The sequence below is a fragment of the Chiroxiphia lanceolata genome, chromosome 7 (assembly GCF_009829145.1).
Source record: "Chiroxiphia lanceolata isolate bChiLan1 chromosome 7, bChiLan1.pri, whole genome shotgun sequence".
Lineage (NCBI taxonomy): Eukaryota > Metazoa > Chordata > Aves > Passeriformes > Pipridae > Chiroxiphia > Chiroxiphia lanceolata.
Window position 1 is genome coordinate 15,826,645 of NC_045643.1, and position 21,513 is coordinate 15,848,157.

Genomic DNA, 21,513 nt, shown 5'->3' on the forward strand with positions numbered 1-21,513 from the left:
GGCAGGGGAACTGAGTCTCAGTACACAGGAAAACTAATGAGTTTTATAAAGTGCATTTAAAAGCTTTCTAAGTGGCATATAAATATTTGGGAAAAACTTACTAGATCTAGAAATTTAGTTTCCTTTTGGTTTACGGGAGAAAATCAGGCTAACAGAAGGAGTTAAAGACGAAAAGTAAGGAGCTAATGATGTACTGGAGGAAACCGGTAGAGGCAAAATGCCACAGAATTTATTTTGACAAAACAAACAGAAGTTGCCATATAACATGCTTGCAGTATTTTCAGTTAGAATGGGTGTACAGAGAGAGAGTTTTTCCCTGGTGTTGCTGTTATTTTTTTCTTTAGTGTTTTGATTTTCTATTAGCTTTCTTTATAGTCACATCCTATTTCATTCTTTGTATAGCATCTTGTGTTGCTACCACTCATGGCTTGCTTTCGTGTTCCTCTTTCATTTTCACTATTTGCTGCTTCTGCCTCCTGTGACCTGCTTAGTTCTTACTCCTGTCTCAAAGCCTCTTATCAATAGCCACCTCTCTTCCCTTGTGCCTTCACTATTCTACCCTCTCTTTTTAATTACCTTACTTCTGTTCAATAGTTTTGTTTCCCTTTCCTTTGTCTTTCATTCTGCAGTGTAAAGACGACAGTGATTTTCAGATGTTTTCTGATGAGCAGTTTTTCTAAACACTGCTTGGGAGCAACTTTGCATGTTATGATAAATTCTAGCTTTGTCCCTCCTTAGGCAGAGGTGTTAGTTACTATTTTTCTAACCTTAATTAATTAAAATTAATGTGAGGCCTTGCGAGAGTCTAGTCATTAACCATTTAAAAATGTATTTTATGAAAAATTACATCACTTTCTGCATGTCCCATAGCAACTCTTCTCTGCTCAGTTCAAGCATCTGTCACAAGAACAACCGTGTGCTAAGCTAAAGTTGCAGAGGCAATGCAGTAGTTGCTGAAAACTTGAAATGGGGAGGTGGTCTTGGTCACAGAGGGCACTGCTAAGCAGGAGCCTTGCACACTGTTTCAGACTTGCATGAGAACTGTCACTTCCATATGCAAGTTTTCCAGGCCACACTGACCTTACAGGGCGACATCTGAGTGCCTTCACTTCTAGGTCAGTTCCATATTTAACCAGCAGCAGCTGTGCAGAGGTGCGGAGCATAACAGGAAGTTTCTCTTTAAACAAAATTATCCTAGAACTGTAGTCTTAATTTGTCCTAGAAATGATTAAAGTGAGGAAAGCTCAGGATGCCTTTGGAGCAAAGAATATATGCTCTGAAAGGGGGCAGGCAGGGGGGTGGGCAGAAAAGGGCAATGGCAAGACAGTTACATAATGACTGAAAAATGGGGTGAATTGAGTGACTGTCTGTAATGATGATGATCATTCTTGATTTACTGTTGCGCTGTACTTTAACAGCACTAGAAAAATGGTCTGATTAGTCCCTGTTTCATTTGTCTTCACGTTTATGGGGTTACATTGTGTATTGTGTTGTATTTCCTGAAAATCTGTGTGAAGCTGTTTTGTCATCCATTTTTAAACAAAAGTCACATTGAGGGGAGGAAGCCGACTTCCTATGCCTTTTTATTAAGGTTCAGAATGTGGAGGTATTCCTGCATTTCCTTACTGCAGGAATCTAGCAGTGACTTCTGCGCTGGGTTTCGTTGCAGCTGTCTCTATTTTCCAGATATTTAAAAAATTATCATGAAATTTTCCCATAGATATCTGATTATTCAAATGTGTGTAAGGAGCCCAAAATTTGAGATACTGTTTTGCTCTGAATAACATTTACATCAAACGAAATAGTTTCAAAATAATAATAAAAGAAATCCAATACTGTAGTCCAGAGTTGTATGGCTGTGACCTTGCAAAGACAGATTCCATGAGTTGTGGCCACTAAAACTCTGTAACAGGTTTCTGTTATTTGAATAGAGCAAATTGAAAGACATAAATATATAAAATACTAAGTTTGTGTGTAAATTTAATTTTGGAATAAGTATATATTGTGTACTTGTGTGAAGTTGAATACAGCTGTGCATTGTAATCACTTGGGTAAAAAAAAAAATCTTGTTTGAACACAAGAGGTCCATTTTCATGTAAATGGTGTTTTGAGCTCTTTTATTGACAGAGATATGAAATGAGAAGTGTGTATATGAAAAAATCTTGTCCTAGTTGCCAGTGTTTTCATGGAGCTGAAGGCTAAGGTTAATGAAAAGTAGTTTCTACATAAAACTTTTGAGGATGTGGATGGATTCTACAGCAAGACTTCCAGAGATCTAAAAAATATCTGTTTTTCTTATAAACATATACTTTTTTTTTGTTTGTGTTTATATTTAAAAATTCTGTTTATATCAGTTTTCACATAATTGATTCGCTACTTTATTTTTCTCATCTTTATCTTATTGACAGGTAGTCAATTGGCTCGAAGGACCTGGATCAGAACAGCTAAGAACCCAGTGGGGAATAGGTGATTCCATTAGAGCTTCACAGGCTTTGCAACAGAAACATGAAGAGATTGAGAGTCAGCACAGTGTGAGATTTCCCATACCCTTTTCAAGTATTAAAATAATTCATACAGTTATGAGCAGTGTATTTTGGTTATGAGGATCTAGGAACTTTGAGCAGTACGCAATGTTATGGGTTACAGAGGAAATTATCTGAGCAGTTTAAGAACTTAATGTGGTCATTCTATTTGCGTATTATTTATTTTCTTTTCCATTGTAGAAAAATGTTAATTTCTATCTGTGATTTTTCTTGGGTTTAGTATGTTACAGCAGTTCTTAAATTTTCATGTTGAGTAGGATGAATAAATTTACTTTTTCCTCTCTACCAAAATGTCTGAGAAATCCTGTACTTCTCAGATGAATAACTTAATAATTTTATCTTTTTTAGACTACGTTTACCAGTAGCTGAAACTGGCTTAGTACTTGCATTGATCAAGATGTCAGATATACTTTATGTTCATATTGAAATCTTGAAGATGCTGTTTTGTATCTATACTGACTTGATGCCTTTGCTTCTGTTTTGAATACTTCCTAAGGTTCAGTAGAATTTTATCTTTACATCGGATGATTAATTAGGTTACAAATATTCAGTGCTCCCAAAGGGAGTGTTGCTCACAGTACCATTCCTCTTTTCTGACTTCTCTTGATGTAGACATCGACAATTATGTCCACTTTTCTTAAGTTCCCTTTAGTCATGGCAAAGAAAATAGTCACTGAGTTATAATTTTCCTGATGTAATTTAGAAAGAAACCAAGCCCAAACCTTTAGTCTGAGAAACACTGTGCCCTAGACTACACTAGTTCTACTGACTCCATCTCTACTGAGAATGGTTTCCTTGCCTGATGCAACAGTGCATACTGTAGATGTCTGTGTTCCATCAGGAGAATCCCATCTCCTCTGTATTGTTCCTTTAACCTCTTCAAGCAGTGTTCTACTCTGAAAACCAGTAGCTTCTGAAGTATAAAACATCTTGCAGTTAAAATCCTAATTGGAAAGAAAAAAAACCCAAATCCCTTGCCTACTTAATTGACAAAAATAAATATCAGTATCTTTTAGTCATATTGGCACTACAAACTGCAACTAAAAAACAAGATTGAACATACTTTGTTTTCACTTGGGTATCTATAACAAAGAACTGTTCTTTACCTGGAGTCCTTGAAATCCCACTGAAATTAGCAGGTTGCCCTACAGTGTGCTGATCACTAAAGCACTGGCAACATGGAACACAGCTTAGTACTCAGATGCTGGCAGAGTTTGCAGAAATAAATCGGAAAAAATATATTTTATTTAATTCCAAAAGAAATAATTGGGAGACCACTGCGCTACCTTAAATTTAGATACCTGTTTGGAGATTAAAACCATTTTTTCCACAGCAGCACTGGAAAAATGTGCTTTACCCTTTTCTTTGATTTTTAAGCATTTCATAATAGCTGAGTGTAAACGTTCTCTCATTGTTTTCCTTTTTTTTCTCTCCTAATAATTGAATTGACAGTTTGTATGCTTGCTTTCTTTCATTACCTATTTATCATTGATTATAGCACTTTGCAGATACTTGGGAAAACTGTGTGATTTGTCTTGACGATGGGCTTTTTCACTTCAATTTACTCTAAAGTGAAAAAAAATAATTTCCATAGGGTGTTTTTTTTATTTTGTTTGGTTGGGAGGGGAAGGTGTAGTTAAGTGGGTTTTTTTGAGGTTTGTTTTCTGATTGTTTTCTTCATGAGCATTACATTAGAACTGCTGGTTTTGGTCTTTTCTCCATGGTTTTGAACTGTCACATACTGCTGTGCCTGACTTTCTCCCATGGAAAGGATAAAAAACATAATTTTTGTACATGGTTTGCTGGTCTCTGAATTTCACTGATAGCTTGTTCAAATCAATTACTGCAATTCTTTTACTTACTTTAATGCTAAAAATAAAACCTATAAGAAAAAATGTATAATATAAAATATATAAAATAAAATATAAAACTAAAAACTATTAATCTATATATAAAAAATATTAATCTATAATTTTTTTGACTTCTCATATTATAGTTCACTTGTCACACTCAGTAGCCTGGATTTGTATGTTGAATGTGAAAGAGTTATGTTGTGTAAACTGACTGTATTGAATCTATATATCTATAGTATGTGTGTGACAATGGAAGATGTTTTCACATTATGTCATCTTAGTTTCCCTTTTTGGGGCAGATGAGAGATTTATTCTGCTCTTAAATTTTTGGCTGATTGCTAATTTAACTTTTTCATTACTTCCCCTCCCCCCCTTGCTCTTTTCACACTCTGTTCCCTCCTGTGAGCAGATAGCTTTGGGTAAAAGGAAAATAAATTCAGAATATGGGTATTTGTACTCTGTTTTTCATGCTTTGCAGATAAATGATGCAAAAGCTGAAGGCGTAATTTGCAAAATTCCAAACATCCCAATAGGAACATGACAAGGATACAAATTAGATCAGATTTTGTAGGCCAATAGATGGTGCTGTTCCATAGCACTAGAAATGCATTGCACTAGGGCATTTGAAGGTCACTTTACTGTAGGCCAAAATAAGAGATGTTGAGCAAACATGTTTTACTTTACCAACATCTCAGTCATGCATGATGTGAATGTGATCTTGATGTATCAAGTTGTTTTTAAATCTCCCAGAATTGTTAAATATTTGAACTATTCTCTTCTGCAAATACACCACCATGACAACATAACTGACTCCTATATATGTATTCAGTAATCAAAGCATGTTAAAAACAACTGCGCATTTTTAATTGAGTAGTATAAAGCTCTCTTTAAATAAGAAACAAGATGATTTTGAAGTTTCTGTACATGGACATTTTTTTATTCAGAAAATAGAGATTACTTTCACTTTGTCAACAGTCCTATTTTTTTTCTAAACGTTTTAGGGAAATTACTGCTGCATTCAATTCTGTCACTGAAAGTAACACCTAGATAGCCCTGTCAACAACTTTTTGTAATAGGTGATCACTTGGGAAAAGATCTTTTGTCTCAGTAGACCAGACATTTAAGCTTTAGCAATTTGTTTAAAAATGGTGGAATTCCTCTTTTGTTTCACTAAAAAGTTTGAGTGGAAGTTTGTGCTGAGATCAGTAGCCATGCCTTGTAATCTTTCCATATTTCTGTGCCAGTTTTTTTATAGTGCATACATTAAAATGATTTAAGCACTTTTTTTTGAGTTGATTTGAAATTGGGGATGTTTCTTCTTCTTCTGTGATATCTCGTATTATATAACAGTATAACCTGTAATGAGCTCCTTTTTCAATATGATTATTTATTAGTTTGCAGTTGGATATATGCCATTTATAATAAATAAAATTATATTTGGTACTTCTAATGTTTCATTCTCTTGTGTTTCTAGGAGTGGTTTGCTGTTTATGTTGAGCTTAATCAGCAGATAGCAGCTCTTCTAAATGCAGGGGATGAGGAGGACCTTGTGGAATTGAAAGCATTGCAGCAACAGCTGAGTGATGTGTGTTACCGGCAGGCCAGTCAGCTGGAATTCAGGCAGAATCTATTACAAGCAGCACTTGAATTCCACAGCGTTGCCCAGGATGTAAGTTTTTCTGTTTCGTTTTTCATGGGCTCACCTATCAATATATATTATTCTCTTAGTATTGTAAACGTTGAATACATTAGAAAAAAATTTAGGGAGGTGAGGGGAAATAAAATGTCACTTGGAAAATGCCGTAAGTTATCATTTATTGTAATTGAAATGCTGAGAAAATCCGTTCCCCCTTTTTTAGAAGGGAAGTACTTTATATTATGTCTTACATTTCAATAATATTTTAAATAAAAGTGTTACTACTTGGAAAGTTGCTTTTACCCCTCTCTTGTTTTATTTTTTTTTATTAGAGGTACATGCATTAATTGAACTGGAATTTGGTGTACTTTTCATAGTCTCTGTTTTTAAAATGGCATACTCCTTTCGTATACTTGTCTTAAAAAAGAAAGAAGAGTTTTGGCTTTCCAGTCTCCATATTGAGGGATGCATGCCCTTGGAATTCTACAACCAGATGGCTCCTTTATCTTTCATCTTGAGTTTCATTTTCTTATAGCTGAAAAGAAAAATTTCTAAAACGAGAAGTTTCTGAACATTTAGGAGATTGCAGACCCAGTCATCTGAAGCTCAAACTTCTTTTTAAATATTAGCATTTGTGTTGTTCTTCATTTTAGTTGTCTCAGCAATTGGATGGTTTACTAGGAATGTTGTGTGTGGATGTAGCACCAGCAGATGGAGCATCAATTCAACAAACTTTAAAACTACTGGAAGAGAAATTGAAAAGTGTTGGTAAGCAAAATATTTCTTTGTTTCAGATGCACACATTCTAGTGAGCACATTACAGGAGAAAAAGCAGTAATCTCACTACTCTTTAAAAAAAAAAAAATCACCAAAAAGAACTGGGGGGAAAAAAATCTGTCTCTCCTGGCTGCATAATGCTTCACTGAACTACTTCTAGTACGATATAGTAGTCCTGCTATATAGTAGTTCTATCTGCTAAAATGATCTGAAACTAGTTTTCTTCTAAATATTTAACATCTAATAAATATATTTGTTATATGCCACTGTCATGCATTTTGTCTGCAAACAAACTTTTTTCACCCATTAATCATCCTTAGTGTCTTGATATTATAGTGCTTAGATGATCTTTTTGTCTCCAGAACTGACCCCTTGATGATTAAGATTTTTATCCACTCAGTTTTAGAATGCTTATACTGAGTGTTTTGTAGTACTTTTGAATGTATATGTTAATAAATGGCACATTGAATGTTGTTACACTGTCAAGCATATGGAATTGAATATTTCAGTTGGAGAGATCTGCAATGATCATGTTCTTCATTGAGTCATAGGAGAACGAGCTTTGAAGCAAAATCATATCTGGTAGTAGTAATGATTGGAATAAATGAGATACTCCTTTAGGAAAACAGATAGTAGAACTGCCAAAAATTAGATGTAACAGCAGATTTTAAGGGTTGGCAAATCTCAGTGTAGAAAAGTGTATCAGCCATATCAGATGTAACTTCTGTCAGCAGTGGAAGAACATTTAGGCTACAGCTGCTTAGCTGTGATAAATATTTTACATATTATGCAACTGTGTGGATGAAAGACATTAATTAGGTATTTATATGCTGAAAAGCTAACTTGCTGTCAGCTTTTATTGTTATCTGCTAGGTCATAAAATAGCAAAGCCTTAGTTCTTTGTTAGTATAGACAAATGCTCACTTAAACTTGAGTTGGAAAGGGCAGTAAAAGACAGATAGTAATGCCCTTTTCACTTTTCAGTCTTCCATCTCAGATTCTGTTGCATTTTATCTCTCTCCATTGAGGGGGAAAAAAAATGAGAGTGACCATTGACTGGTTTTTTTCTTTTTGTTTTGTTAGACTTAGGCTTGCAAGGTTTGCGTGAGAAAGGTCAAAGTCTTCTTGATCAGATATCTAATCAGGCTTCATGGGCCTATGGAAAAGATGTGACCATTGAAAACAAAGAAAATGTGGACCATATCCAAGGAGTAATGGAAGATATGCAACTTAGAAAACAAAGGTAAGAACAGTAGTTCTAGTCATTAAGATTTTTTTGTGTTGTTTTAAAGAGACTGTTTTATCTTCAGTTAAGGGATGCAGTACAACTGTAATTTATATTTGTAGTATATTTAAATGGGACAGAAGCTTCCTTGCCTAATCTGTTGTAGCATATTCCTAACACCAAGCACCTTTTGTACTTTGCTACTGAGTATTTGAATGCTTTCCTATACTTGTAAATGCTCAAGAATTATACATTCCTTTTATATGTAATTATGAAAATGAGGCAAGAGTTATGTTTTATATGTTAGCAGTTTGAGATGGAAGTATAAGACTACACTAGTGGTGATAGCTGTAATATTATGTATTAACAATGCACAAATTTGTTTATCGTCATTTTTACAGCCTCTGTCTTTTGAGCATGATAGGAAGACAAATGAGATCATGTTGGGTTGGACAGCATACAAAATGGAGGCACAGAGTTCAGTCTTCAAAATGCTGGTTTTTATGAGTTTTAGAAAATGATAAAGTGGGGGATTAAGTTGCAGTAGAAAGAAATACTAGAGTTGAATTTGCAAGAAGGATGGATTATGCCATCATCCTCTTCCTCCAAAATTTCATTGATTATTTTTTTTTAAAGATGTAGTAGAACTTGATTGTAGTACTGCCTTTTTTTTCTACTCAACAGTGTGAAAGAATTAGGTGGCATTGCCAGTATTACTGCAGGAACCCCTGAGACAATGTAATGGTGTCCATAGAAAGCGCCTGAGGTTTGAGGGCCTTGGCTGAACAAAAAGGGGCCTCTAGGGAACAACAAGGTCTAAATGAGCATCAAATTGCTCATTTTGCAGATTAATTATACAAATCATAAATTGTTTTCTTAGGGAGCTTAGTGTAAGAAACCATGTGTTTTGGTAGTGCCTAGAGAAAATATTGTTTTAAGTATGTCCTCTGAATCCTATTTACTTGATCAGCACTTGTGTTTAGAGGGCCAACTGCAAAAAACTGTAGAGGACGTGTCACTGTGCAATAAAACGGCATTTGGAATTCAGTACTGAGAAAAGAAATGTACATGGGAGAAGGGAAGACTATATACATAGGAATGGACTCAGAACCATCTGTGAACTCAAGAGTAAACACTGGAAGACTTTTGCAGAAATTGCTTTAGTGTTCAGTCATACCGTAAGAAGCAAGTAGAACTCTAAGGATTCTTAGGAGAGGAATAGAAAACTAAAAGAAAAATGTCATTGCGTCACTGTGTAGATTGATAGTCCATTTCTGTTTTAAGTGTTACACAATTCTGGTCCCCATTCTCAAAAGGGATATAGAATTGTGGGAAATCAATTAGAGAACTAAAATGTCAATAAAATTTCCAGACAAAGGTAGGAAGCAGCTTTCAGATGGTGAGTGATTGAACAAGGTTCTTTAGCCTTTATGAGAGGAAAAAAGTACAATAGGACTAGTATCTCAGTAGCATTTAATAGTAATTTTTACAATACTTTATTTTTTTTTTTTACAGATTCTGTTGCACATTTCTTGTTATTTATATATACATATATTATAATGTTCACTTCCAGGGGGATTTTGCTGCCTTAGTTATGCTTTTGGAACCCATAAACTGTTGCCCTGCATTATTAGATCAACATATTTCCTTTCTGTAAGCATTACAGGATGTGTAACAAAATGAAGCATGTTAACAAACTGTTCTTTGGAAGTGCTTATGTTTGCAATTAGTTTGGAAAAAATTGTGCATACAGTCTTTTGCGTTTGCTTATAAAGCTGACTGTTGTTGACATTAGTAATTCCATTTGCACTGGACAGGAGTGAATTGTACTGTCTATTTAGTAGGCCTCTGAAATAGAAGTGGAAAGTATTCTGCTAAATGTATTAGCTTAGCTCTCACTATGGAAAGAGAAAAACTTTCAATACTTTTTTTGTATTCTAACTGGAGAAAGAACTACAAAATATGCTCAATTCAGAATAAGATAGTTAGGATTAGTTAGTCAGGATTAGTTTTTATATGAATTAGATTTTTTTAAATGCTTCCTGACAAGTGTAGCAAAGGATATTGCAAGATATTACCATCTTTAGTAAGCTAAAAATAAAAATGGAAAAATGTATTATCTTTTAAACAGTCCTCATCATATTAATCAAGAAAACCTTTCCCCCAGCAAACAGTACAATTCAGAACTATGCCAGAGTGAAGGCAACTTTCATCCGAATTTCAGTAGGATAAAGTCTGTCTCAGCCACATGTGGCAGATCTTACCAGTGAAATGATGTAAGGAACCTGCAATGCTGCTGCAAGATCTTGTAGCTATGGCTGGTGTTACTGCCTGGCAGCTTAGCCATATCAGGAATCTTGAGGACCATGATTTCAGTGACTTGTAGTGCTCTGTTCTATTTATTGCGTATTTCTTATTGTTGTGTGAGGTATTATATATTTTGGCCAAGCTAAGCATCACAAAAATGCTTTAGTCACCTTTTCATGGGCACTTATATCCTAGTGTTTCTCACTGAAAATGTTTTCAAATTCAGAGTGTATTGTGTCTGCTATACATCTGTTGGTGAGTCTTTCTGTGCTGTTGTTTAAGGTGTGAGGATATGGTGGATGTGCGGCGACTGAAGATGCTTCAGATGGTACAGTTATTTAAGTGTGAAGAGGATGCTGCTCAGGTATGAAACTGCCTACAGAATTTCATCAATCTGGTCTTTGTAGTTCACTGGTTTAATTTATGGGGGCTGATGATTTCACAGGTTTTTGGGGTTTTTTGTAACTTTCAAATATAGTTTTATTTAGGGAATATGTCAGTGAAAATAAAGGCTATAGCAATGTCTGCAAACAGTGTATTTGGTAATTGCATGCACGATCTACCAGTTTGTGATAGCTGATTTAACTTTTCTTGTATCAAAAGCATATACTAGCACTGAAGTTACCTCACCCTTCTGGACTAATTTCTTTTTAATTTATTGGTTTTTATTCCTTTGACTGTTGTTTTTAAGGCAGTAGAATGGTTAAGTGAACTGTTGGATGCTCTGCTGAAGACACACATCCGCCTGGGAGATGATGCTCAAGAAACAAAAGTTTTACTGGAGAAACATCGAAAATTTGTTGATGTTGCACAGGTGAAATGAGTTATTTTTTTTTTTTTTTTAGCAATCTGGGGTCTGTACAGTTTCAGATAATCTCCTAAATAGAATTGATATCTGTATGGACAATTATTATACACCTGTTACTGGTCTTAGTGGTTTGCCTCAATGCTTTAATGAAAAAATTGTGATTGCTGAAATTGGTGGTAGGCCTAATGAGATTTTGCAGTTCTATCAATGCTGCAAGTTTAGTAGCTCAGTTAGTCTTCACATAGGCAATGCAAAAGACCAAGCAAAATTGATTGACTTTTGTGAAAGACACATTTCAAACAGTCTTTAAAATTAGTTTTGATAAGCTGAGCCTTTTTCAGGTGCTTTTTCAGTCATTGACTGCTTTTAGGAAGATCTAATTTGAACTTGTTAATTAACAGATGTGATGTTTTCTAATTGCACCTATTACACTGGAACTGATGAATAAAAGCTGACGATGACAGGAAACCAGTGAAACAGTCATCTTGGCAATAGGTATCAAATGTCCTGTGTAAAATCCAAACAGTTATTTGAAATTTTCAGGAAGCTCTGTTCTTTTGCCAGTGTGAACACTAGACAACAGGGGATATTTTATTTTTAATAAGAGTAAAAGCAGTCTTTGGTCATCACAATTTCATTCATACTTCATCAGCGTTTTCTAGTAGACCAGATTAGTTCAATATACTTTGTGGACCTAAATTGCAGACAGAGCTTTCATAAACTTGACTGCTGTTGCTTTATTTAGCTGCTGTTAAGTGCAGAGTTTTTACATGCACTTTCTTTCCCATCCTCTCCAATTTTTAGAGTACTTATGATTATGGGAGGCAGTTACTGCAGGCTACTGTTGTTTTATGCCAGTCCTTGCGGTGCACTTCAAGGTCCTCAGGGGACACACTTCCAAGACTGAACAGAGTGTGGAAACAGTTTACAGTGACTTCTGAAGAAAGAGTACACCGGCTGGAAACAGCTGTTGCATTTCATTCAAGTGCTGAAAAGGTGAGTGTTGTGTTTTTAAGAAGAAAAATTTCTTACCCAAATTTAAGCAAACGAAATTTAAGGAAAATGAAGTTGTCAGTGTGTATTTTTTACCCTACCTAAATATTATATTAAAGAAAAAAGCAGAAACGAATTCAAGCATACTTTTCTAACTGTTAATTTCAGGTACTTAATACCATTGTTTGTTCACATACCTATATTGGTGTGGGGCCTGCTTAACAAAAAGAGAACAGCAGCCCTCTTCAAAGGGGAACTCTGATATTGATCATAAAGCATTTCTTTGTGTCTTTGAGACCATTATTCTTAAAAGCCAGAAACACTTCTTGATTTCCATAATACAAAGTTGTCAGGTCCTTTAAGTTCTTTGGAGAGTTAAAGGTGTATTGCCCTTCAAGCTGTGTGCATTTTGAATGCAGTATCCTTTTCACACACAGTGTAAATGAGGGCAGCTCTTGCCAGTTAGTTTCTACATCTTGTGTTTTGCACCTGGAGGGGTTTGAACTGTGCTTTCTTCCTTTTGAACACACCTCTACCTCGGTATGGCTTTCAAAGTCCTGTAACCCAACGTTTCACTGCTGTGTCCAGTCATATGATGGGAGAAGCCACAGAGGAGGCTGAAGAATAGTTGTTACTCGGTAACAGTTTGCTGAAGGGGGAAAATGTAGAGAGTTTTCAAATGCTTGAATTTGAGACAACATACACTAATGTATGTCATGAGAGGTAGGGCCTTTTTTGTCCAGAAACCGTTCTTTCTGTGAAGGGATACATTATAGAAAAGGAGTTTAGAGTATGTATCTCAAATATTGACAATAAAATTGCATGTAACTGCAAATAAAGCCAACTTTACACATGGTAAAATAAATTCATTCTGTCATTAAAGGAGAGCATGGATTCCAAGTTGATTCATATGCTCCTTGGTTTTATTAATTTCTTATTTGTATGAATGGAAGATACTTTGACTTTACAGGCATTGGGAGTTGGTGGACGTTCACAAAAGCAGAAATATATCATCTATGCTGTCAGAGACAACTAAAAAAAGTTTTACTGATACCAAATTAGATTTCAGTGGTTCATAAACTCTTAAAAGAGTAGATTCTCTCAATCCATATTATGAGCATTCTTTCATTATTGCAGTAGTTAATTGCTGGTTTTAGACAGTCATAAATTTAAAGAAAAGTAAATGGATGGCTGAAAAAAACCAGCCATGTTCAAAAACATAATTCTTCTAGCACTACTGGGACATAGTACCAAGTCTGTTTGGAAAATAGACTGTTAATATCCATGTTGTTTTGGGAAAAAGTAAGAAATGGCAAAGGGAGAAATGGAAGAAAATACAGTACTAAGTACTAGTATTGGGTCACAATCTCATCAGGAAGGATTTGTGATCAGACTCTTTAAGTCCCACCTATTCTGTGCCAGATGAGGATTTTAGTTTTGAAATGTCTTGTAAGGGGCTCTTCCTTAACTGTGTTTTTTTCCACTTTATATGGTTGTCTGGTATGTTTAATGATGTAGGTTATGATTTTTATGCATTTTATATCTGTGGCTGGAATATTGTCCAGCAAGACTTTTTGTTCCTCTCAGAAATAATGAGGCATTCTAATACACAGCAGTGGTAGCCCTGAACTATCGTCTTAATGTAGCTTAATCAGTATTTTCTTTTCTTGAATTATATGAATATGTCAGTTAACCTCATGTAAATGTGATAGTGAAGATGCTGAAAAAGCATTCACTCTGCCAGTTAATGGAACTTAAAAAACTACATACTATCCCTTGTTTACTTTATTCTCCATTTTCTTACTTTTATTTTAAACAGATTTTGCAGGAATGTCCAGAGCAGCCTGAAGCTTTTAATGAAATGGAGCAATTTGATGAAATTGAAGCAGTTGGGAAATCACTGTTGGACAGACTAACAGTGCCTGTAGTTTATCCTGATGGGTATGCAGAATGTTTTTTCTAATGCCTTTTGAATAATGTTTTTGGTGAAGTTTCATAATAGACTCATATATGGAAGAATCCTGAAGGCTTATTGCTGAAATTGAAAAAGCGGGCGTGTGTTGTCTTTGAAAAGCTGGAGATTGGACCTGCCTGCTTTCTATAAAAAGATGGGAAAGAATTTTTAATGATTATTAGTGTGCTGCCTTTTAAAAGTAGTGACCTTTTCACACTGAATGATTATTAGGTTTGTGCAGTCTTTGCACCAGCACAGTATGTAGAAGTAACAGAAGAATGACCAGTCCCAATCTCTTCTCCCTGAAAAAAAGATACCAGATGAGAATTATGGTATTTTGATTTATTTATTTGCAATTCTGTCTATCTTAAGTCTTAAGCCAGTATATTGAAGGCAAATTTACATTTGATTCAATCAGTAAACAAAACAGTACTTCCCTTAAGAGCTATTAATTCTAGTTTACAACTGGTGGTTGTCTTGAGCTACAAAAGCAAATTGAATTTGGAATCTCAGCCATAATAAAACTCAGTTCTCTGTGTTCAATGAAACAGATGTGTCCATTGTTATGCTGAGCTTGTAGTTAACTTCTACGTGAGTATTACCAAGCCATAGAATGAATCTCTGGGTGTGTAGGATCTCACACCACAATGAAAGAGGTTTGAAATCACTGTTTTGAATTAGAGGCTGAAAACTTATTAGATAGTATTAGGCAACCACATTATGGGTTACTTGAAGTTGATCTGCAGGAAGCTTGTCATGGAAGTTTATTGTCATATTATTTCCAAAATATCATATTTCTTCTGCAGTGTAGTTTCCTTCAATAAGGAGTGCTAACCCTGAAGATGGACTCAGGCCTGAACTAGTAGTGATTTTTACTGCCCTTTTAATGTTTGAAAATAGTGGAGGATTTTATAGCGATGAAGAAAAACAAACAAACAAAAACAACCCAAAACCAGACCAAGAAGAGTTTGTTGAACTTCTGAATAGCAGATTTTAGGGACCTGATAAATGTAGCAACTCTTATTTATTCTTAAAATGCATGTAATTTGCAGATAGACTATTAAAGTAAAAACAAACAAGGCATTTGCCACCCTTAGAGTCCTAATGCAAAGCTCCTATGGCTATAGGTATATATACACACACACCTGTATTTTAGCTGTCTGACTGAATCCTGAATATTATTTCTGATCCCTCTGTCATTTCAGCACCTTCTCAAAAATGGTATCTTAGCTCTCCTACATCTCAGGATCCTCTGCTCATCATTCCTAAGGATTCTATTTCTGAAGCATTTAACAAACAATTTGCAAAGGGTTCACTCATTATTAGAAATAGTTTAATAAATTTAGGAACATGAAAAATGTCATAAAATGCTCGAGGGCGTTTTCATCAGCCTGTTCACTTCTTCAGACTTTCATCAGTATCTTTTTGGAAGTTCAGGTCACTGTTCCCTGTCCTGCTCTTGGCTTCTAATCTGTGTCAGGAAGAACATCTCCCCCCCATACTGTGATCCCATGTGCAGTTGTGCAGTCTGACTTTGGAGTTCCCTAGTCAAACAAGTCTAACTTTTCTGTCCACTTACACCTGTCTGAAGCAACTTACATCTGACTGAAAGTTCTTTGTCATACTACTATTTCCAAAGTTTACAGCTTCTGTACTTTTTAACTAGATTTGATACCTCCTCTTCTGAAACACATATTCTGTTCAAATCCTCCCTTTGCTGACGGCTTGGTTAGTTGTTTCCCTAACATTTCAGCTATTCTTTGTTGTATTTGAATTCCACAGTTCTTTCAGTTTGAGAGGTAGATGGCATAATTTGACAGCATGTGGTGACTTAACATTTGAAGAGTCCTTCAATAGCGCAGCAATTTTATAGCCTCAGAATTCATGTACAGACAGATTTCATAGATTGTCACAGTATGCAAAATTGTTAGACCGACTTGGGGAATAGCCAGAGAAGGGAGGTAAAAAATAGTGTTGAGAAGTATCTAGTTGCACATACAGACTAGTGCCCTGCTGTTCAAATAACAGAATGGTTTGGGTTGGAAGGGGCATTAAAGATCACCCAGTTCCAAACCCCTGCTATGCGCAGGGACACATGCCTCCAGACCAGGTTGCTCAGAGCCCCATCCAGTTTGGCTTCAAACACTTCCAGGAATGGGGCATCCACGGCTTCTCTGGGCCACCTGTTCCTGTCTCACCACTCTCAACCTTCTTTTGAGAGTATCTTTTGGGTATAAAAGGCTCATTGAGTATTTGTAATAAATTCCTCAAGTCAATGACTTGATGTGAAGTCTCATCGCTGAGTCTCCAAAGCCCTTTAAAGTTGGCTTTTAAATTGCAAGAGGAAAAAAATGGCTATTTTTCTTGTCTGTTTTGTGTTTTCTAGTGCCATTCACAGGTATATTCATATGTCATACTTTTCGCTAAAAACTTTTTGTGGTTTGTGGTTTTTTTTAGGTCTGAGCAGTACTTTGGGAGCCCCAGTGACATGGCTTCTGCAGCAGAACACATTAGAGAGAAGATGAAGCTAGTTAGCCTGAAAAAGCAGCAGCTGAGACAACCAGAAGCCACTACCCCAGAGAGCTAATACTGACCCTTGTCTATGAATTCATAATAGGACTTAAGTTTGTAATCCAGCATGTTGTTTGCATATTACAGAATTTGGCATAATATATTAAAATGCATTTCACAGCCATTACAAGTCTCATCTTTTTTTTGAAGTAAATGTTCTCAGCATCTTAATACTGTACATCTATCAAGCCATAATTATTTAACATGCTATGAAACCATAGACTCCAAGTATCTTATGAAAAGGAACTGTAAACTTTGCACTGAAATTTGCTGTAAAGCTTTACCTGACCTGTCAGCTGCTTCTTAGTTAGACAGCTGATGCAAGCTTTGAGTGGTGCTAATTGAAGTGTTAGAAGTTCCATATTATGAAATTCTAGTTCTTTGCTTCCCCCATGCCCAGGTGATGTAGTAATTCTAGACTGTAGGTAAGTTCCTGCAGCGTAGGCAGTGGTAACTCTGTAATTTTAATTTGAAATACTTAAAAAAAAGTCATTTTTATTGTGCCAGTATGCAACCTGCCCATCAAATCTTTGATATATCAAATCCATTAAAGAGATGTTTTCCTATTTGTATTGATAATGTATTAAAAGCTGTTTGTGCTTAATAAAAATCATCTTTTTAAAATCTAATATAAATTTGTTCTGGTCTGTGATAAATGGTAGTAAAAATCATTACTCCCCCAGTATATTTACAAAGTTTGTATAATTTTTCATATTAAATACTCTAATACACTGTAGAAATAAGGGAACTGCTCTTGAACTATTATTAATAGGGGCAAGAGTTCATGCTATTTTTTTTCCTTTCTGATAGCAGTACTTGCACAAAAGTAAGATAGTATTTGCTTAAGTCAGTGTTATATTAATAATAGTTTTGTTCCCGTGTAAGACTGGCACACATCTCCTGTGCTTTATTTCAAAGTGTTTTGTTTCCCTTTGAATGGAGAATCCTGAATAATGTGAATATCCCTGTTAGTACCTTTGAGGTTAAAGCTTTTCAGCTAATGAAAAAAAATTAACATGAGGTTCATAACCAACTTAAAACCATGAGATTAGTAAAAAAATGAAATTTACTAAGAGCAGGGAATTGGATTGAAACAAAATCAGCTGTGTGCTTTACTTGGTTAATTTCTTAATCTTCAGGATGTAATCTGAATACATTCAATATTAGATTTACTGGATGGTGGTGTGGTATCTGACCATTTTATAATACTGTGTGTGAAACAAACAACTGTAAGTTTAAAGAACTTTAGGTTGCTATCAAGCTATACTTTGCTCACAGTAAAAATAATGTTCTCTTCCTGCATGCATTGTTATTACTCTACAGATTTACTTGATGGATCTGTCATTCAAATATTATATTTACTTATTTGTCTTAGTTTTTCTGCATTTTCTCCAGAGGAAAGTGATGGTTCAAATAGAGCAATTTCTCTATAAAAAACCAGTAATTCCAAATTAATGATTTACCTGTAAATTCAATTATAAAGGTATTTTTCCTCTTGGAGTATTTTGGCAGAGAAAATCCAATATTTTTTTTTCTTTACATTTGATGCAATGGTACAATATACATTAATATTAGTTTAAAACCAACTGAAGTTTCATAGACCTTATTTATAATGAGACTTTTTCAATATAATATTTTCAAATTTATTTTAGTTGCTCAACTGCATTTGAGAAAGCTGCTGTTGCTATGGCTAATATTTGGAGAAGTTAAATTCACTTAGAAAGAGCCCAAACATGAAAAGTATACTTATATTTAATGAAAAGCTCAAACACAAAAGTGAATTAATATAGTCACTAATAAACACTGTGTCTCCAGCTCAGCAGCACTTTTAATTTGAATCTGCAGTATAAAATCTCATTAAAATATTGGAGTAAGCAAGCATTACAAACACTAAGGTTATTTTATTTTATTGTGGTATTTGTTTAGAGGCTCAATAACGTATGCCAACCCAGGGTAGCATCAGAAGCTCGTAACTCATTCCTGTGACAGCTGTGTGCACAACTTGGAACTAGTGACCGCTCACCCTAATAACCCTGATGTTATTTTTGGCTCTGTGTGTGCAGTCCAATCTTGATGCTGCTCTTATCTGTCGTTCAACATTCCTAGGGGCCAGTGGACTCTTGAGTTTCACCCTCTTGTCTTTAATGGAGTTTCTAAAACAGCATCTTGGATTATTCCAGCTTTCTCTCTCTCTCTCTGCTCCGTTCCCTTTCTGGAATTCCTTGCCTTTAGGGAAATCAAATGGCTGGTAAAGTGCTATTTACCATCACTTTGCAATTTACCCATTTTTTATGTGTCAGGAATGATGGCAAGTAGTTTTCTAGGTCATGTTGCATGAGTCTGCCAGACATTTCTAAATCCTTCCTATGAACTCTGAGACTTCCTATCTTACTGAAAGAATGGAATAAACATCATGTGTTAAGAATACTGTTGAATGTAACTAATTTAAAGAGGGATTTTTGTGCTGGTCTTTACTCTTAGTCAGTCTGTCATCTATGGTTGGACTTGCTAGTGAATCTTCAGAAATGTACAACCCTTAATAGCACAAAAAGTCAGTGAGATATATAGAGACATGCTAAAAAGCCAAAAAAAGCCTGTGCTCAAGTAATCTGTTGTTACCTGTTTGTGCACATACTACTGTGAACAGTAGCAGTGGCTCTACCTGTGGCTCTTGCTCTGCACTTTTTGGTTGCAAAAATGGTTCAAACAAGGGAGTTCTAAAAGATGGAAATATGTTTGGGGTTTTTTTAAACAGAAATCACAGGATACAGTGCTGCTACATGTGAGATAGGGAGATACCAACAGAATAGGTAAGGATTGATTGTAAGGATTGTAGTTGTTATACTCCTACGTACATTACAACTGATGACTTGGAAGTGAGGAAATCAATTCTGTTCATGGTAATGAAAATAATACCAAGAATTTCTAAGTTCCTGTTAGCTAAGTTTGGATGTATTTGAAATGTTTCAAGATATGATAAGTATTTTGTTACTCTTTCTGGTAATGTAATTCTGAGTATGCTTTTTGTGACAGTGAATTGGAAAGGTGATCACCTTGGTCAGTGCCATTCTTCTTTGCTAGTGCATCAGTTGCATAGCCTGATACTCATACAAAATGCTTGTACCCACAAACTCTTAATGGTGATAGGTGTGTGGGCATTTGTATTAGTTTCCATAAGAATGTTTGATGCTGTTTACTGCTTAACTTCATATTATGTTGAGTAGGATTAATGGGGTTGCATTTTTCTTGGAAAAAAAACGGTTTTGGACCATGGAGACTTGTATAGCTTTGTGTGACTGACTGATTTGGTGTTCGAATACAGTTACTCTGGAGGTACAGCAGTGGGTGGAAAAAGGCTGTGTGTGCAGTGGGATTGTATAGCACTTCTTATTCCATCATGCTGACCTAAGAATATCAGTGCCAGCTGACAAAAAGATAGGGGGAAGATTTTTTTTTTTTTTCCATCTCAGTTAAAAAAAACACAATGTCAGTAGGTCATGATCAAGGTGAGGTTGTGGGCTTTCAGCAACAGTAATGGCATATAATGGTGTAACAATAACCTCTGGTTTCCTGAATTCTTTCTACAGGATAATTTTAATCTGTATAAGGAGATTATTAAGAAGGAGGAAGAAAGGAAGCCCAAAAGGTACAGATGAAATTGTGTAATAGCACATTATGTGAACACTGAAGCTAAAATGCTGAGAAACAGATGAAAGCAAAGATTTGGTGACTCCTAACTTCCAAAATCAATTCTTCATGTCGCTCCAGATTCTTGTACCAGTAAAAAGGGAGTTAGGACTGTAAAAATGCTTACTTATGTTAGATTTCCATTCTATTTTAAAGAAAATAATCAAAGGTTGGTCTAAGCATACAGGATAACAATCCATGCATAAGTAATAGCTGCAAAATTACCTTAATGTGAACTGCAGAACCAAAAACAATGTTTGAGTATCTGGAATTTTGCAAAGCATCATTCCAACAAGGGAATTAATTAATGATGTCTCTGGAGAGATACCTGTTGTGTTTTCTAGGTTTGTGGAAAGGTGAAGTAAGATAAAAAGGCAAATAATGAAGCAGTTATACTACATGTGGTTCCAAGGCACAGTCATTTTGAATTTCAGTAGATTGAGTCTTCTCTAGTGTGCCATTTCCACAGTTCCATAATATGTAACAGGACAGGCAACTCCAGAGTTATTTCTCTGAATCAAAATCAGAATTGTTACAAAAATACACTGGGATAAAATTTTAAAATTATTGATTCCCACAATTGTCTCCACTTAAAGACTGGAGGAAATCATTATAGTACTTATGCCTGTCAAGGCTGCATCTTAATTGAAAATTCTATTAAAAATTTCATAATTGCATACCTTTTGCAAGGATATGGAGTCAAGGAGTACTTTGAGATATTTTTCATGTGATGCTCAGCGGAGGTAGTTTTGTTGTAGAGATTCTACTGTGTGGAAATACAGGTAAGACTAAATAACCACACCAAAAGGAGATTGGTTTCCCACTTCTAATGGGTCCCTTTATACAGATCTCCCAAACACATGGTAGCTTAGGACCATTTTTCTGAGACTCCAAGAATAATTTAGAACACGAAGGTGAATCATCAAAGAAACTCATGAGAATACCTCTGATTCTGTAAAACTGGAAGACAACATACTAATCAAAATCAAATATATGCATCAAAATAGATGCTTGTGTGACTGTAAAATTTTAGTTATGCTGATACAAGAATGTGTAGAGACAGGATATATTAAGAAATATTTAATATATGTAAAACATGAAAGATACACTTAGGCTCAAAATAGGAATGAAAATTAAGGTAACAGCTTTCTCTTTTCTT

The 21,513-nt window shown here is 35.3% G+C and overlaps 1 protein-coding gene across 5 annotated transcripts in view; it reads left to right on the plus strand.

Moving 5' to 3' along the window:
• Window positions 1-17,296, plus strand: part of SESTD1 (SEC14 and spectrin domain containing 1) — a 54,782-nt gene extending 37,486 nt beyond the window's left edge. For all 5 annotated transcript variants that reach the window (XM_032692893.1, XM_032692897.1, XM_032692895.1 and 2 more), the window contains 9 exons: window positions 2,409-2,531; window positions 5,871-6,065; window positions 6,686-6,800; window positions 7,893-8,052; window positions 10,624-10,705; window positions 11,033-11,155; window positions 11,954-12,145; window positions 13,962-14,083; window positions 16,554-17,296. In XM_032692893.1, the coding sequence (XP_032548784.1) occupies window positions 2,409-2,531; window positions 5,871-6,065; window positions 6,686-6,800; window positions 7,893-8,052; window positions 10,624-10,705; window positions 11,033-11,155; window positions 11,954-12,145; window positions 13,962-14,083; window positions 16,554-16,683 (1,242 nt within the window). In that variant the 3' untranslated portion in view covers window positions 16,684-17,296. The remainder of the gene's footprint in view (window positions 1-2,408; window positions 2,532-5,870; window positions 6,066-6,685; window positions 6,801-7,892; window positions 8,053-10,623; window positions 10,706-11,032; window positions 11,156-11,953; window positions 12,146-13,961; window positions 14,084-16,553) is intronic.
• Window positions 17,297-21,513: the final 4,217 nt, after the last annotated feature.